The following is an 18,850-nucleotide window of genomic DNA, read 5'->3' as shown; positions in this document are numbered from 1 at the left end:
TTGTTTAGTCCTTGTGTGAGCAGTTACAAATGTGTGCATCTATTTTAATGTACCGGTTCATTCACAGATAGTACTAAGTTGCAACATTTAATCAGATTAGTTCTTTGTATTCATGATAAATCAATAAACATCTCTTTTGGTCATGAACATTACCGAAGTTTCAAGCAGAAGGAAAGCAACTACCAAGATTGAGAAACCTTTACGCATCTTCCAGAAATTCCTTGTGATAAGTTTCATATTTACTGCACATTGTTTCCAGGTGTATGTAGCAAAAATGCTGTTGCTATTCTCTGGTATTGTGTATTTTCTGTTTTGAGCTAAGGGATTGGTGTTTTCAGTGAAAGTTTACCTGAGTTTGATCTGTCCTTCTACATTAGATAATTCTATAATCTGCATTACCAGAATTCCTTACAGTTCCTGTGGCTGTTATCCCTATAGCACCTTTGTGACAGAGGTAAAGTACCAACACCTGTGGTTTGGAGGTGAAGAACAGAGGCCCAGAGAGAGAAAGAGAAATCATTCACTAGATTTATAATGTTCCTAGGTCTTGCCATGCACAGCAAGGGTTGTGGCAGTGGGGAGTGTGGTGTGGGGCTACAAGAGTGGGGTTCGCGGTGCCATTTTAGTCATCTACGTTCTGTACCTGCAATCAGTGAATTAAACAGCTGAGAATGAGATTTCAAGCAGAAAATGTCGGTATATAAAAACTGAACCTCAGCACACGTTTGCAGCTCTTCTAGGGGTAGTTTTGCTGTGATTCACCAGCTGCTACCTTTCCTGAGCATAAGTACTGGGGACTTCCTTCTAGACATGGGTGACTGCTTGTTTAACTACACAAGTGATGAAAAAAATGAAGGTGATGGTGAAGAAGTGTTAAAGCACTTCTTCAGGAAGTGGGAACGAAGGCCAGGGTCATCCTAAGCCTAAATGGCTTTGCCTTGTGTCTCATTTGGGAGGGTGACCTGCCCTCAAGCACCAGTCAGGGCTTGACACTAAGGCATGTCACTAGAGGATCTTTTACAAGCTTATAATTTATTCCTGCAGACAATTCATTTGTGCTTAGAGGTTGGGTCTACACCATCTTTATTAGTAGATCCAAGGGATATGATATTCATGAGTCAAAGGGAAGAATAACTGTAATCCAGTATGGACAGTGTATTTGGGAAGTTCTGGGTTTGGCTCATTTTGTGAATTTAGGCTTCAGTGATTTGCTGAAAATCACATCTTAAACTGCTGAGTCTGAATTCTAGTCAATGGATTGTTTTTTTCTCCCTATAACTTAAGAGCAGACATAAGCCATTGAAAGAACTGCTGTTTCACAGACTGTTCATTAGCTGCACTGCTATTACTTCTTACTCAAGGATTCACATGGTTGAAACTCATTTTAAAAATAAGCTTGCCTGTACTGCAATGACTTAAACCTGCAAAGGGGGAAGGGATAGCAAACAGCATCTTTCAGTATTGCTTCCTTTCTGCTGCTGCTCTGGCTGTAATGCAGAGGCAATTTAGTTAGGCTTTTTTTTTCCCCCTTCCTTTTTTTAATCTCCCCTTTTTATGCTACTCAAAGTTATTTTTTAAAATAGAAATAGAGAAGACAAGCAGTGATTGCTGCAGGGAAGTACTATAGAAACCTTTTATGACAACAGTTTCAAATGAGAGCAAATCTTCAGCTGTTTAAAAAGTCAAAGTATTTGTCAGATTCTAGCGTCTCCTCTAGAGGCCTCTGCCTCCTTCCTCTAGAGGCAGGAAGTTTATAGAGAGGTGTTGAGGAGAAAATACATATTCTTGCTTTTCACTGGGGGAAAATGTGTTTCTGGGCTCAGCCTTGCACTTATATATCCTGCAATGGACTTATTATCTGGGACCTAGAATTGCCCAGTTATTTAACGTGTTATAATGCTGTGCTAGCAATATTGTCCTTATGATTGATTAGACACATTTGCTATAAAATCTAATGTGTTTCAAACTTTTTTTTTTTTTTTTTAAAGAGAACATGGGCAGATGCTTCCCTTCTTGGAAGGAATTATTCACAAAGCTGAAAAGAAGATACTGGTGGTGCATACAGCAATAATTAAATAAATACACATTTAGCATACATTTCAGTTGTGGATGATTGTCCATATTTTCCAGATGGAACATGTGAAGCATGATGTGAATGTATGAGATCCCAAGTCACTTGATATTTGTTCTCTGTGCCCTTGCTAAAGAAAACACTATCAAATGCATTTTGTTGTTACTAGTAAAGCATGCAGAAGATAACAAATGACATGAATATGGTACCGCTAGTAACATGATTGAGAGATTTGCTTTGGTCTCCTGTTACATTCACAGTCCCTTTAAAACTTGCTAGCTATTTCAGCTCTATGATGATGCATAATAGTGTAGATACATCTATATATATGAATATGAATTGAATTGTGATATGAATTAAAATAAGTGTTTGGAATGCCAGTGATTAATCACTAAAATACAATGGCACTACGTGGAAATAATCTGAAAATATTCATCAAATACTGCAGTATTTCATCTCCCTGTGGTCACTGAAGTTCCTGAGCATATTTTGTAATGTTTGTTGGTCATCTTCATTGCTACTAGAAGTATTGGAAAGTAATATCTAGTAAATAGAGAATGTGTAAAGGAGGGTTTTTTTAATTTTAAAAAATACTGCTTTTCTTAAAGGATTAGTAAGAGAAAAGAATAAGACTTGTTTGTGGAGAAGTCATTCTAAACTAGTAGATTAATCTTTTATACTGTGTAAACGTAGGAAAATAGAGGCTTTCTTTTAAAATTAACAGAGGTTTCATTTTCACATTTTGGCTTAAACTTGTTACTGCTGAGTTATAAAGCCATGAAAATAACAGACACAGTGGTAGTCTCTTTTGTCCTGTGAGATCCTGATCTTTAAGATTTTGGTAAGTCTGTGTGCATTTATTAAAATATGTATACTGAATTAGAAACAGATTACGGGGTTGTGCAGACTTTGTCTGCTTTCAGCTGTGATATAGAAAGCTTTATATCACTTTGCCATTGTGCAATATAGGAAGCTTAATGGAACTGATGTCCAACTGTGACACAGTATTTTTGTAAAAGTAAGATTCTTCATTGCTCCTAGCCTGTGTAAATGGTTAATCAAAGTAGATTGACAGATTATGTGTCTGGGTTTTTTTCTTTTTTCCCCTGTAGGTGTTTGTGACTCATAAATGCAGAATTAGACCAAAAATCAGCGAGTGGATAATGGAATATTTGCAAGTACTTTACTGTACTTTTCAGTGCAGCACAACAAATAGCCTGCACTTTCCGGTGTTTATTTGTAAGGATTTATTATTCTGTGACCCTGCTAATTCCATCATTTCTGTTCCTGTTTTTATGATACTGCAAGAAAGTGGTTTATAAATAGTTTCTATAAATGGGTGTTCCTGAAAATACATCTGATCTGAACAATATTTTTATATAACTGTCTTTTATGGTAAAGTAATAGGTGAAAATTGAGAAGTCATTAATGTTTTATATCCCTTCATTCTGCTATGAATCATCACTTAGCTGTTTGCCAAAATCTTTGTATTCTGTTTAGTGACAATTTTATATGAGAATCAGCTGGATAATTTTTAAATTCACTCCTGGTCCTTTTCTTTGAAGATTCATCTTGATTAATTTGTCCAGTTGCCAACAAAACGTGAAAACTTAATCTTCCATTGTAGATTATGTTTTAAATACATATTAACTTAGAGCTCGATAATGCTTTTCAAAGAATATGGGTAGCTTTACTGGTCCAAAAATTGTAGATATTAAATAAATTTTAAGGAATCAGCAGTTATGCATTGTGTGTGTTAGGGAAGAAAATTCAGAACACCTTAGAAAGCTATCAGAAACCACCTTGTGTGTTAGATCTTCCCACTGAGACTAGTAATTTTGAAATATGAAACACTTAGTTTGGTTTCATACCAATTAGTAAATGTCATTTGTGATCACAAAAAAATTATTCCTCATAGAATATCCGTCATGAAAACACAGGAATGTTTAATAACATTGAGTTCAGCTTTCTTTGCAGACAGAAATGATTTTAAATTAGAGGCTGCTGCATAGTCTGCTTCTGTGTTCTGGTTGTCCATCTGTTTAGGTGGTTTCTGTGGACTGGAATCATGTCAACCATTATGTCTTGGACAGCTCCGACCACATTGCAAAACTGAAACTGCACTAAGACTAGATAATACCTATAAGGGCAAGAAGGTATCTGATTCTAATGCTTTTAAGGTAATTAATGCAAATATGATAATTGATTCATCTATTTATATGCAGAGAGGCATGGGCCACTGCTATGAACAGCTCAGCTGTGAAAGGCTTTGTAAATAAAATATGTTGTAGGGGGAGAATGGAGGAGACTGAGAACGGTATGTGTCAGTACGGAAGCTGGAAACTCAGTTTATGAGTTAAAGGTAGCTTCAAAGAGAAAGATATGAATGGAAGGAGCTGTTATGAGAACAAGACTACAGAAGGGCTGGAGGATAGAATGGGAGATGGATAAGGTGGAGCTGTGAAATAAGGAAGCGGTGTTTGCCTTGCTAAAGATCAAGAAAGGCAGGCTAAGATTAGAATCTCATTGAAAATAATTGAGGTAGGATTAGAATGAGAACCATAGAGGTTTTTCTAAGATTGGGATGAGAACCATAGAGGTTTTTTCTTTAACAGACATTGCAGTGCTTTAATTACATTGGTTTAGTCTTTATAGAACGTGCGTAATCAAAACCGAAATAAGGTAGTCTTCCAGAGTCCTTATCCATTCAAGTGTTTTATACCAAATTGATTAAAATGATTTCTGATTTGGTTTAAATATTCAAAGATAAACAGTGTGTATGAAATTCTGCTAGGATTCCAGGGATGCAACTGAGCAGCAGACTGACCCTGGCTTTGGCTGAGTCTCTGTATAATCTATCCCAGTCTTTTTAATTGGTACTTTTGTGTATCTGTCTCTCTTCAAAACTAAGGCAACACTGAGGTTCTTTCTTTCCAGATAATACAGTATGTTATTGTTAAATGCCTCTCCCAGGCTCTAATTCTGTTTGTGGTTTGTACTGTTGACTGTTGATTGTTAACAGGTTCTGAAATAATGCAATTAGGTGATCCAAGAAAAACATATAAAGCATTAATAAGCCACATCTGCATAGACCAGAGTGAAAAATATGATCGACTACCCATGATACTCATCTAAATAAGATAATATAATTAATTTGGCCTTTTTCTCAGGTTAAAAATCTGCTCTTTGTCTTAATCTTCTCTGAAAAATGAGTGTTTCATCATGTTCTTAATCTACTACTCAATGCCACATGAAATTCTGCATTATGGTACATTTGGAGGTGTTCTTATGGTAACAAAGGATTTAAAGCTTTGGGTTAGCTTGAAATGGCATACAGAGCTGAACAGTATGTTGCGTTAGAAAGGAGAAATCTTGCGTCAAAATACTGCAGTTCCTAGGTGATGGATAATGTCCTCTATGTGGAACAAGTTATTCACTTAACTGCTATTCTTTTCCTCTTTTATCTCCCTTCTTTCCTTCTGCAGGTATCACCCCAAATAAGTTCCTACTTGTGTGAAAGTTTCAAAATGCATTATTGGCAGATAACTGAAATAAGGGGTGGGGACTGACTTTTTTCAGTAGCAGAACTGGATCCCAAATGCATGCACTAGCTGCAGACAAAACTAGGCACAATGTTTATTTTTTAGACAATTTCAGATTTTTTTCTTCATAGTTTTTGTATACTATAGCTTTGCCCATTTATTTTGAAAGAGACTACCCATTTATTTTTAAAAAGACTAGAAATATAAAATGTATTTCTTTAAATGTAGCATCTGTAACAGAAAGAGGTCAGTCTTATCATGCTTTTCCCAGTGGACAAATTTACAAGAGGGCTTGGAAGACTGGTATTACTATCAGGGGGTGGATAACACTGCCAGCACTGAAGAAGTGTTGTTAGGTGTGTATACAGACGCTTGCTGACTTTCAAGCTGGTCTCAGTAAAACTCAATGAAAATGACTGCATGAGTCCATTTTTACATTTTCCTGGAAATGTTAGCAGAACTAGGAAAATGGAGCAGGAGAAGGATGTCTTCTGGCTCATTTGAACTAGCCTATCTCTGCCTTGCAAGGCCTTGCAAACGTCCTCGGAGGAGGGAGGTGGATTAGGTGATCTCCAGCAGTCCCTGCCAACCTCAACTATTCTGTGATTCTATGACTCTTTGCCAACCCACCTGTAGGTGGGTGATACAAGGAATTTAAACTTTTTATTAAGAAGAAAAAAAAATTTTGAAATGTGATCCAATAGCGAATCTAGCGTTGATGGAGGTCTGTCTGTAGTTGAATATGAAAATAATAACTGAAAAAAATTTAAAGTAACTTTAAGAAGTTCATTCCTTTTAAATATTCAAGGACACTTCAGAGCTGTTGACAATATGTGCACAGAATCCAGAAATGAGATATTGTCACTTGCATAGGTATTTATTACCTTGTTGCAAAGGCTAGCAAGAGAACAAGAAAACCCAAATGGCTATTGGTAGATACTTGCATCATTTGGAGCATACCATTTAATGTATATTTTGTCAGAAACTAGATTTTTTTTGTAAGCAGAGAAAAAAATATAACTGTCCAGTAGCTAATTCCTAATCTTAATTGTTAGGACTGAGTTAAAAGTAAACCTGGCATTTCTGTTTTGTAATGGCTTTATTCAACCAGTTAACAGAGTGAGCACATACATAATGGTACTGTGAGGTGGGAGAAAACATCTGGTTGCAAGCTGCTGTCCAAAGATCAGAATTAGTAATGAGATTTTGTGTCCTTATACTTCTGTGCTCCAGTAACAGAACTTGAGTCTAGCAGGGGCATGTCGAAGTTGCACAAGAACAAGAGGTGCTACAACTCTGCCCTGTACTCTCTGACCTTCATCAGAAAGTGATAGCTGTGTTTTTAATAGATAAGCTACATCTTCAGATTAACTGGTCACTTGTTCATTATTGCTGAGGGCTTTAGAGATTGGTTAAGTTATGTAAGAAGTGAGAGAAATATTTTAAGAAGCTTGGTTGGGCTCAGATGCCCCCATTTCCTTGTTGCTTGTTAGTTTTTATCATTTTATATGATTTCTACTCTGAATTTATACTCTTTCTACACTCAAATATTGTAAGCATTGTAGGATAAAATTTGTAATTGTTATGGGCTAGTTGATCTAGCTGATCTCTCCTCAGAGGTGCCAGATACTTTCTTTGAAATTGCTGTCACATTGGTAGCCTAAGGCTTGGTAAACTTTGGAATATTGCTTGATGTTTCATGAGATAATTCTTTACAACAGTTCCTGATGCCTTTCTGTTCCATTAGCTCTTAGCCATCTGTTGCTTTGATTACACTATTACAGAGAATAAGTGTTTTGGCAAGCTATTTAGCTGTGTTGAAAAATCTTGTTTCTTTGCTTTCTAGTATTTTATTGCTGCTGTGTCTTTTTTTTTTTTTTTTTTTTTCTCTCAACCTTTGTAGTGCAATGCTTCTTGTTATTTACTTGTTATTCTAGGAAACAAAAGTCTGACCTAGTTTGAGGACATGATGAGGTTTAGGGCTGTTTATGGCTGTTTTCCTTTCCTGTGAAAGTTCTTCTACCAAAAGAAGTTTTGTGTTCCAAACATGGGCTGGCAGAAGGTAGATACTATAACCTAACCATATTTAAATGTTTAGCTTTCGGATTCTTGCCTCTTAAGGCTTAAAATGTGCTTTTCTAGAGTCTAGCCAATGTGTTATGTCAGTATTACCTTCTGTAGAAAATTATAACATCTTAACCTCTCACTCCTCCAAACACTGCAAAGGTCAAAGCAAGAAGAACTGGAAGATCATTAGAAAGAAGTCTGTATTCTCTGTCTTTACATTGTCAATTTGACCTTTTCATGTATTGCTCAGATTTTAAAGATGAACAGAGTAAAAGACAGATGGGGTGATAATGAACATATAGATGTGCTTCCCTAAGTAGGTTCATTTTTAGGAGTTGAGATATACCAATTAATTTTTTTAAGGCATGGACTTTTGGAAATGAAATAAAATACTGGTTTTAGACTGCAGTTGAATTTCACTGGCATTTAATTTCTACTTTTAGGGTTTTGTTAATTTTTCCTGCAATTAAAATAGCTGAGTGCTACTGCAAAGCAAGAATTCCAACAATTCTTAGTAAATGATTAATTCTGCTCAATAGGTCATTTTGCCTTGGCTGTAACTGAGGTGGTTGAGCTTCCTTACCTGCTTGAGCTCTTTAAATTGAATTGCAACTTTTCCTGGAGTAACTTCTCACTTTTTTCACTTTTGGTGTCCATAAGAGATGACTAAAAACTACTTGCAATTGGTAGCTGCAAGTGCTTACAAGCCCTACTTGTCGTTAGGGGTAGTAACATTATTTATGGGAAAATTATTTGAAGGAGTCAGTATGTTGCAATGGTAGCAAGAGGGGAGAAGGCGTAAATACTGTGAATGAAGATCTGACTGGGAATTTTCAGCCTCACAAAGGGGTCTTTATTTTGGATTATTTAACTGACTGTGTTGGAACACCTGTACTGTGTTGGAAATTGCAACTGCTATCTCATACAAGCGAAATGAACTGTGGGAAGTAAATGTAGAAAAGTAACTGAAATAGTTCCCAATATAGTAAATCTACTATCAAATGAAATTATTTAATACTAAGTGCCAGTCAAAGATACTTAGAAGGATCATTCTGGAAAATGTTTTTGCAGTTAGTCTGGAAGGACTGCAATAACCTTTTGTATTCCCTGTCAGAGAATATATGTTAGTTTACAAGTTTGGTTATTTCAATGTGTGTCCTGTTCCAGGGTTATTGCATTTTAATGCTGACTATTTCTTAATGGCTAGGGAATGTTGTGTTTTGTTTAAAATATTATTAATGGTATTTTTTGCTTGCCATGTTGTCAGAGCACTCTGTTGAAGTGATACCTGGACTAATTAGTAATTATGAGTCTTCCTTCAGCTAAGCAACATATGTAATTCTTTTTGTACTGTGTTACGCTTTTAGTGCTTGGTATGGGACATGGTGAACATTTTATCACATAAGAGGCAGGATGTGGCAGCATGCTGAAATCACAGCTGTTGAGTAATATTTATATGTACATATATATAATAAAAACTTTGTTGTGTTCTGCCACAGCCTTTCCTGAAGACTCATCTGTTCTCTGCAGAATAATAAAGATTTTCAGTCAGAGTTAGTGTTCCGATTTTGGTAAGCAAAACAGAAATGTTCTTGTGTATATTAGTAGCTGTGGAACTTCATTTCTAAGTGAGGGACCAGTCCAAGTTTGACTTCTCCATATGTGGTGACTCCAAACTGTCATGTGAAAGAACGTTTCCTCAGAGAGCTGTTCTGATTATGTGGTGCAGGCACTTGTGAAATTTAACTACATAACAGTTAGCAATTAATTAAATTTATAACACTACTTCTTTACGAAAGTAATTGTAATTGTCATAGGTAATACTGACCATAAATATTTTTGGCAATTAACACATCTTCATTTGAGAAGGAAGTTGATAGTCCACACAGGTGAGAACCCTGCAGGATGGAGTCATACGACATATTGCACTGGATAAAGAAATAATAATAGTGTGGAGTTCCCTAAGACAGCACTGGTTGGAGAAGAAAGGACCACATGGTGAATTCCATACCCTGAGAAGATAGAGTCTGAGTTTGGAAGCTGTGTTTGTATCACTTGAGACAGTTAGTTTTGCCTGTCACCAAGGTTTCTTATTTTTGGTTCAGCCTCATGCTAGGAGTCTTCCTGTCCCCAGATTAGCTCAGTGTCATTACCACACTCCCTTGTGAGGAGCAGTCTTGCTCATCCAAGCTGTGTTTCTGTGATGAAAAAGAATATTGCTCTTTGTTTAGCTGTGCTTTCAGAAGATTGTTCTGATAACACTAGTGGCAGTCATAAAATAAGATGACAATGTTGGACATTATAAAATAGTTGCAGTGTTGGCAGTTGATAGAAAAAAGTTACTTGGTTCCGTCCTAGGAGATATTTCAAAATTAGAAATGCGATATGTATTTATTTAAGTCTCTAATGACATTTCTATCTAGTCTTCACAGGGTTATTATCTTTGTGGGAAAGGGAGTGACCAAATGTGGTTCTGCTCTGCAGAATGACTGTAAATGTCATGCTGGACTGGACAGCATCTTCTGGGTTATTGGGTCTAGTCACCTACTCTTGAAAACAACCGCATGTTATAATTGTGAAAAAACCGTTCATACTTAATGACTGCATGTCACTTATTTTTCTTCTTGCATGTGATGGTCTACAGAACCAAATGGGATGGGATAAAATTAATTGAAAATAATGTTAGTAAAATGAACAGTTCTCAATGATAGAGAAAATGAGCAAATGTGTTTGGTACGAACATCTCTTCATAGTTGCTGCTGAACGAGTATCTTTATGTTTTGCTAAAACCTAAATGGAAACATGCGTGCCTTTTTTCAAGTGATTGGTGGCTAATATCACCTTTCTGACCAAGCTATTTAATGTATTGTCTGATGGATGCTGAGAAACTTCTATGGTTTTAAATATTTATAAGAGTTGCTTTCATGGTAGAACTTGCTTTTGAGCAATTTTTTTTAATTTATTTATTTTTTTCCTTCGTATGTTGAACTGATGATTCACTGAGTCTTCCTAAGCTCCTAAATTTGTGGAATTTAGTTTCCATATATCTGTAACATAATATGTTGTGACATGCCAGATGGAGGAGTGCTTTGAATGGAGAAGGGTATTATTGGTGGACTTAACTCCGTCTCTCCTTAGCTTCCTGCTTCATTATAATTTTTTGCAATCTGAAGATCACTGTAGTTAATCTTTGAGTAGGTAGTGTTGTAGGCCTACAGTTTGTGGGGTCATGGTTTTATTTCACTTGTGTATGGTTATGTTTATGCACATTAGATTATACCGTACTGCTAACGTATTACTAAATGCTGTACTATTTTTCTTTGCCCCCTGCTCTCTTGATTGCCATAACTGAAATTTTATGGCATATGTACAAATATTTTTAGGATGCTAATTTATTGTGTAGAAGGGTATTTTCTTGTAAGACGCTACTTTGTGAGAAGCAGAATTGTTTCTTACTGTTGCTCTAACTGCCCATACATTTTTACATAGTAAAGCCAGCCTGCTTTGTGTTTGGTAAAAACTACTACTTCTGAGCCTTCATTTACAAAATAAGACACTTAAACCAAAAAGGAACATAAGATCTTATGGACAGAGATTCTAAAGAGAACACTTACAAATTGCTAAGTCTAGTTGCCTGCAGTGGCAGACAACTTGATTAATAAAACGCTGCTAATAAACTCATTAAATTCCATCTCAAAAATTGTTATATTATTTTTCCTATAGTTTGTGTTGGACAGCTGTTCTGAGTATTTTTCTCTGATGTGATTCCATTTTTCGTTGTAAATCACTTCTGTAGTCAGGTGTGGTTTTTTTACTTTGAATGCATTCTTTCCATTTGATAAAAATTGTGGCAATCTTCTGCATCTCAGAAATGTTTAGCTTTAAGCTTTCTCAAATAGAAGGAAAATATTAGGGGAAAATTCTTATAAATAAAGTCTGTTGGTAGTGGCAAAGTCTGCAATACTGATTCTCAAATTTTTGTCCAGTGTGTATTAATGATAAACAGTCTAATTTTAAGTTGTGTACAAGCCTGAAAGTACAATCGTTTGTTTTCTTCCTGCTTACCGACATTTTTTTTCCACATAATAATTTTTGTCCCAAGAGATGCTCCATTTTTTTAAAACATATTGTCTAAACCTAGAAACTAGCTGTGCATAAAAAATGCAGTTCTCTTAGGATTAGTGATAAACCAACAATGGACTTTATGTAGCCTCTCTGGGGCGTATAAAACACAAACTGGTTTTTGAGGAGAGAAGAATAGTATATATGAAACAAATAAAAAAGATATTTTGTTGTATATTGTCAGGGTTTTAATATATCTCTGATTCCTGTTATACAAGATGAATACATGAGCTAGAAGACCTCTGTCAGTGGCCATGTCCACAATTTAAAGCAAAGAAGAAATAGGCCACCTGCATAATCTTTGTTCTATTCTGATTTTAACTTTGGTACTAGATTTGTAAGATACTTTGAGTGAATAGCAGGTTTCCATAATGATGTGTTTTGGTTATTCCCTAACTATTTCTAACTTCAGAATGAATTGTTTGACAACTTTTGGATAAAAACAGTTGTTTTGAAACGTAGTTCAGGCCCTGTTGGGGCACAATTTTGTGTCTTTTTTGACCAGTAGCTGTGGAGTTAGTTTGCTAAACTATGATGTAGGAGATCTGAGATTCATCTTTTTCCTGAAGTTATTTGTGCCTATGCTGCCTGTTTAAGGAAAACATCTGATCGTTGGTTGTTCAAGGCTGGATAGTGCCCTGCTCACCTTTTGATGCTGTTCTATTTTTTTTTTGTTAGTTAATATGTGAACATTAGAGTCTGACTGAAACCTGATTGAGTGCTCTTACTATACTAGTAAGTTATTGATTTTATATTACTGACTCTCACTGGTTTTATAATTGAGTAAGTATTCTATAAGAATTAGAACAATTTCAACAGGAAAGACTGGTAAATGAGGTGAGTCCTTTCTGTCTTTGCTTTCCTTCCTTTCAGTTTCATTCTCTTTCTTCCTTACAGTTTCTTTTCATTCTATTCCCCGTCCTCTTCCCATTTATATTTTCGTTCTCTTGTTCATTCTGTCCCCAGGTTCCCTCCGTGCATTATACTACTCTTCTTTTTCTGACATCCCATTAATCTTCCAGTCTTTATGGCTTACTTTCCCACCTCCACAAGCACACCCACAGGATGCTTAGAAATTTTACAGCATACCCAGTTGTCAAAAAACTAAACCTACAAGTCCCAGACCCATAATACTATGCTGGGAATGCTCATTAACTCCCACACTGTTTGGAAAAAGAAACCGGTACAGTTAGTATAAGGTCTGCAAACCATAATACGTGCCTAATATTCCTTTGCTTTCCACTAAACCTGGAAACTCCTCATTGGAGTTGGGGAAGGAGGTGGGATCTGGCTTATTTGCTTCAACTATGGTTCTGATCTTTGCGGAAACCCTAGAAAGAGTGACATGAATGTGTAGTTATAGTGCTGTGACCTTTAATGTTAGGTTTGAGGAGAATGCACTGCTCATCAATGGATCGGAAAACCTGTTGCAGTGGATGAATGTACCAGCAAGTGAATCCCCAGCACAGCTGCTACATCGTAGCTTTACTGCTGTGTTATCAGTGCAAGTTCCCCACACTTGAAAGGTAGTTGATCATACCTCTTTCTTTGATTCAGGAGTGTCTGTCTGAAAAAAACTGTGACCTGGTGAAGATGAAGCAGAGTTGCATTGGTCTTGCATCAGACCCTTTCAATGTTAGTGGCTACTACTGCTGCAGCCACCAGCAGGAAGAGTGCAGTGGTGTAAGGTCTCACTGCCAGAGGAGAGTCGAAGTGGGGTTTCTAGTGGGATGTGCTTGTGGTCTCAGATGCTTCTGTCCAGTCTGGGTGCCAGGATTTCTGCCACACCATGTTCCTTACTGCTGGCAGAAGTCACTAAGAAAAATGACAAAAGACTGCATCTCTAATGTGTGTGTGATCAACTGATCGCCCCCTCCGCTAATTGCCTGTGAATGCTAAATAAAAAAGCAGTATTCAGCATATGGATGACAGTGCTTAGTTTCCAAAGGCAGTAATTTGAGGCTTTTCTCTTGCTAAATAGCACCCATGCCAGTGTTTAGTGTTGCTCAATGGAATTATCATCAGATTTAATCTTAATCAAAGGTCTTTTAAACAATGGACCTGAACAGTTTTTGGATAGTTTTCACTCTCCTGTATTTTGGAAAAGCTCTGAACAATACAGAGACTCTTGAGCTTTTTTTTTTTTTTTTTTGTGCAGGCTTTGGAAATGGTCACTGTGTTGCTTTGCACTCTTAAATCTGCTGTGAGGAAGATGAAGTTATTGTCAGCGTTAGAAATAGAAATGTAGAAATACAAGCTTAAATTCTGCAGTAGTCAGTAGTAGGGGCTTGATGTGCTTTCCTTTGCTTGTCCTTGGTTAGTATTTTTTCTTTAAAGCCTGTATCACATTTAATTAAATGTTTGACACTTAAATGACAGTACTGTAACAGATACTGCATGTTAAAACAATATTACTAGCTACACCATAGCTGAATATAGCTGTACTGTAACTAACTTCGGAACTGTTGGATCAATCACTGGTAACCCACCCCAGGTTAGATATTGCCAGCAAGTGCTTCTAGCTCCTTATTTTTCTGTTCTTCTTATTCAGAGGATAGCACCAAATGAAGCTAAGCAAAGCAGTGCTAAACAATCAGAGGAAATCAGTCCTCTCCTTTACCCTCCGTTCTCCATTATGCTGTAAGGATGCCAGTTATTTAATGTTAAATGAAATGAATTAGCAGACTGAACTTAAAGATGAACTCGCCCAGTAAAATGATGCCTCATCATGGATTAAAAAAATCCTATAGTACAGTTAAAGATAGTTATTTTTTTTAAATCTTCTTGGTCTAGAATCCTACTCAAGTGGGAACTGCTCTTCAGGTTTTCCATAACCTTGGGACTTTGAAGGATACCATTGCTAATGTGGTGGATGGATACTGCACAGTCCTGGAGGAGAATATAAAAAATGCTTTGGATATCAAAGTATTGACCCAACCATCTCAAACTGTTACAAGAGGTATGATACTTTTTTTACAGAGAACGATAACTTGATTTTTTGACAGAAGTACTGTATGCTGTCAAATGCAAGAAACTCTCACATCCAAGCCTGTTATAGGAATGTTTCCCTCCTTGCTTTAACCAGTAGAGGATGGAAGAAGACATATCTCGGAAGTCATCTAATACAAAGCCAAAATTGGTTCTTTCTGTTGTTATCAGGCTCAGGAGGTTTCCTTTATTCCTTACCCCTTTCTTTTTCCTGACTTGCCCAGAAAATTGTCCTCGTTAGTTTACAACTTTGCAGCATTTTCTTAGCAGTTTGTCAAGAAAAGATGAATCTAAATCCTGCTTTCTTTGTGTTGGTGGGAGGACCATGGGTAGAAATTATTTGCAAGCAGTGGAACAAGCCTGAAACTGCATTGTGATGCTTCTGTCAGATGGAAATTGTTTCAAAACAGTATGTTTTATATGAAGGAATGTTGCCCTGTTAAACATTTAGTTCCACATGTTAGCTCAGAAACTAAAGAATACTGAGGAATTTGAACTTTGGCAATATGAACATTTGAAACTTTTTCTTTTAAATTTTGCAACCATTTGGGTGTCCAAAACCATAATCACTAACATAAAAAAGAAATACAGCCCCTCTCAAGGAAAGCAGTAGTTTGGAAGCTGCATGCCCTTCAGCTTTTTTTAGCAGTTTGCCTATGCATTTAAGTCTTGAGTTGGTAATACCTGTATTTTTCACAGCTACTGTCTCCACCATTTCACTTTGCTATTACATCCTGCAACAGTGCTCACTGGCATTACCTTGGTGTTTCTGTGGAGGTCTGAATTGGTAAAGCAGGTAACAGTTGTGAATATTGAAGTATCCCCATGAACCTCAGAGTTTAGCTGACTTCTCAGTTGAGACAGCTGAGGCCATTCACAAAGCTCTGTTATGAAGCTATTTTAGGCCGCTTTGATTTATTAAAAAAAATTCTTATGTCAGAGTGCATAAAGATCTATATTCTAATATTTTAATTTTCACATGTGAAAGCTGAAATGTGCTGTTGTGTGTTTTTAAAAACCGTTTAGGTGGCCCTGGTAGAGCTGCTATGCCAACACCTGGGAACACAGCAGCTTTTCGAGCAGCCCTCTGGACAAACATGGAGAAACTTATGGATCAGATCTGTGCTGCTTGTGGACAGGTACTCAGCAAATGATTCCTATTTGTCTAGTTATGCAACTTTGCCTATAAGATTAGATATCACTTTTCCTCTCAATAAATTCTTTGTTACAGGTGCAGCATTTGCAGAAAGTATTGACAAAGAAGAGAGATCCTGTGTCGCATGTCTGCTTCATAGAGGAAATAGTTAAGGTAAAGTTTTAATTTAGCTGAATATGTTTTATTAATTCTGTTAAGGAAGATGTGATGAGAGGATGCTTTTGTTTACAATTTTACAGTTCCATAAAAATTTTATAATTAAATTAATGGGAAAGTGTTGAAAGTCAAACTAAAATTGAAAGCTATGTTTATGGTCTGTAGGTTACATCTGTAGGTGTAAACATGTTCTTTTTATAATAATTTCTTTTGTTTTCTTTAAAGGGAGCTGATAAGACACACTGTCAGTTTTTATTACTGATCATTAATGTCTTTCCATAAAATACCATGTGATTTGAGTAATTAATTATGTCTGTTAGTTTGCATAGGAGAATGTGTCTTCATCTAACACTTTCAGCCATCTGTTTCTCTACTTGGCAATTTCTTCCTTGAAAAACAATCATGGCTGTTCTTTTGAATACCTATTCTTTTCCATTCAATTGCATTGTTTTCTATTCATATTTGGAATAATTTGATTAATGGTCTCCTCCAGTGTTAGGAACAGAATTACTGAAGCTATCTCATCTACCTTAGTAGATGAGAAGAAACAAAACCAAAAGATGTGTTTATGCAGACATCTCCTTTTCCAAGTATGTGGCTGGATTTTTAATTTACATTAATTTAATTTTTGAAATATGTTGGGGAAACTCTTCATATGCAAACGTGGTCTTCTCAACAGTGAAACTGTTGCTGCCTGGATGGAGCCCTTCAGTAGATCAACATGTTTAAGGAGAAATGTGGAAACCTAGAGACAGAAGGAGGAACTCTGGAAGGGTCGGGAAGTTTGGATGGAAAGGCAGCTTAGATAAATGAGTTTTCAGTGTTGATGAGAGGTTCCCACCCTGAGCCTGTGCTTCTCACTTTAACTCTTCCCTTCTGTAGAGCAACACTTGAGAAGGGGATAGGAGTTTTTCCAGTTGTTGAGGATGATAGAAGGAAGCCAAAGGAAATCTGTTATCATCCTGGAGAATGAACAGGGAAAATTAATCTCAGTAGAAGCTAGAAGCAGAGTAAGGACAAACTCATTAGAAAATAAAATAAAAGTCTTTTGGCTTGTCATATGCTAAGCATGTACCGTGATCTTTCTGATTACCTTTCCTTCCCTTTGACCTCATACTGCAGGATTGCATCTGAGTGATAAATTGTATTTCACAAGTAAAATTCATCTGTTTATTTTCTCCACAGTTATCTCTCTTCCAATTAGTTTGCTCTTCAACAGGTGTTTTGGTGTAGTTTGACATCAAGCTGGACAGTTGTCATTCTCGGTGAGGTAGATAGTAGTGGTGCATCCTTGTCTGATGCTACCAGAACTCTCGTAAGCATGACATGGTACTGTTGATAGCACTGATGCTTTGCTTTCTTCTTACCTGAGATGATTCCGTGTAGCACAGTGGTTTTCTTGGCCCTTCTCACAGTTACACCATTTGTTTTAGTGTCCCTTGAAAAAGGTATGGCATCATCCTGCTGTTGGGTGAAATCACACTGAACAGTAGAGCTGTCGTTTAGACAAAACGAGACAAGTACTACACGCTGCTGAAATTCAAGAGTGTATGTACAGATGGCTGTATGGAAGAGTATGAATTGCGTGCATTAAAAATAGATATAAGTAAGAAATTGGTATTTTGTCATTTAGTAATGAAGATTCCATCTCATATTAATCCAAACTGAAACAACATGCTTTCTTCAGCAAGTGTTCTGGAGAGGGAGAAAAGTTGGATTTTCTTTATTGTGTTCAATTTCATTAATAAACTGAGCAAATGAACAAAACAAACTAAAGGTACTAACATTATACCCGTTTGCTAGGGCAGCATGCCCATGCCAGAAGATAGGAAAACGAATCATCCACTCTACAGTCTGTGCACTAATTACTGTTACTGATGTCAACATTATTATTATAGTCATCTTCTGCAGCAGCTGCAGTACCATTTTGCCTGTCCATCTGCTTCCTTGTTTTGATTACTGCAGTGCAAGTATCATCCTAGGAAGCATAAGAGAGGAGGAGACCCAGCCTTTTTAAAGCACAAGTCCTTTAATAGCAAGGAAGCTACTTGCCTTTTTTTTTTTTTTTTTTTTAAATCATTCTCTTTTTTTTCCATCAGGGATTTTTTGTGTCTTTCTCTTCACAGATAGCGCAGCCTGCATTTTTTCTAATTTTGTATTATGATCTCAAACATGTTCTTTCCGGCCTTCTAATTACCTGTTACCACAATAATATTTAGTACTGTTGTATCATGTTGTATCCAAAAATGTAGTTTTAAAAACACTAATTAATTAAAGGATTCATAAAACCTCTCTGTTTTAGGAAAAAAAAAAAAAAGGAAACAAAACAAAAATCAGTCCAGTAGAGAAACTGATACAGAGAAATGATTACTTGTTTTAAGACTTATTTACTTATAGAAAACTGCTTAGCAACTTATTTACTTACTTCTAGCAAGTTATAGTATTACTTATAGTATTTTTTAATATTGCTAAGAATCCTGCTTGCCCAGACTGTTCTGTGGAATTTTACCAAGGACTACTGTGTCCATCAAAACAAAGCAGTTTACTGTGAAAATCTACCAAGAACTGCAGTGTTCAGCAAAATATCATGTTTTTGTCCCTGAGGAACAGGTGTGCTCTAACTAGTTGGGCCTCAGTAACGAGTAAAGATAGCCATATACGGGTTGTAGAAGTGTCATTGGTTCCCTTAAATAAGATAGGATGAGTAAACCGGCTGGAAAACATTTTTGTTGTTCAGGAAATTGGCTA

At 36.5% G+C, this 18,850-nt stretch overlaps 1 protein-coding gene across 3 annotated transcripts in view; it reads left to right on the top strand.

Moving 5' to 3' along the window:
• The window catches only part of COG5 (component of oligomeric golgi complex 5), a 214,829-nt gene that overhangs the window by 133,541 nt on the left and 62,438 nt on the right, over window positions 1-18,850 (top strand). For all 3 annotated transcript variants that reach the window (XM_074869976.1, XM_074869975.1, XM_074869977.1), the window contains exons 8-10: window positions 14,596-14,761; window positions 15,817-15,929; window positions 16,022-16,099. In XM_074869976.1, coding sequence (XP_074726077.1) covers window positions 14,596-14,761; window positions 15,817-15,929; window positions 16,022-16,099 — 357 coding nt within the window. The remainder of the gene's footprint in view (window positions 1-14,595; window positions 14,762-15,816; window positions 15,930-16,021; window positions 16,100-18,850) is intronic.

This window comes from Strix uralensis, chromosome 5 (genome assembly GCF_047716275.1).
Source record: "Strix uralensis isolate ZFMK-TIS-50842 chromosome 5, bStrUra1, whole genome shotgun sequence".
NCBI classification, from domain to species: domain Eukaryota; kingdom Metazoa; phylum Chordata; class Aves; order Strigiformes; family Strigidae; genus Strix; species Strix uralensis.
The sequence above is the reverse complement of the archived record's forward strand: the minus strand, read 5'-3'. Positions and strand labels throughout refer to the sequence as shown.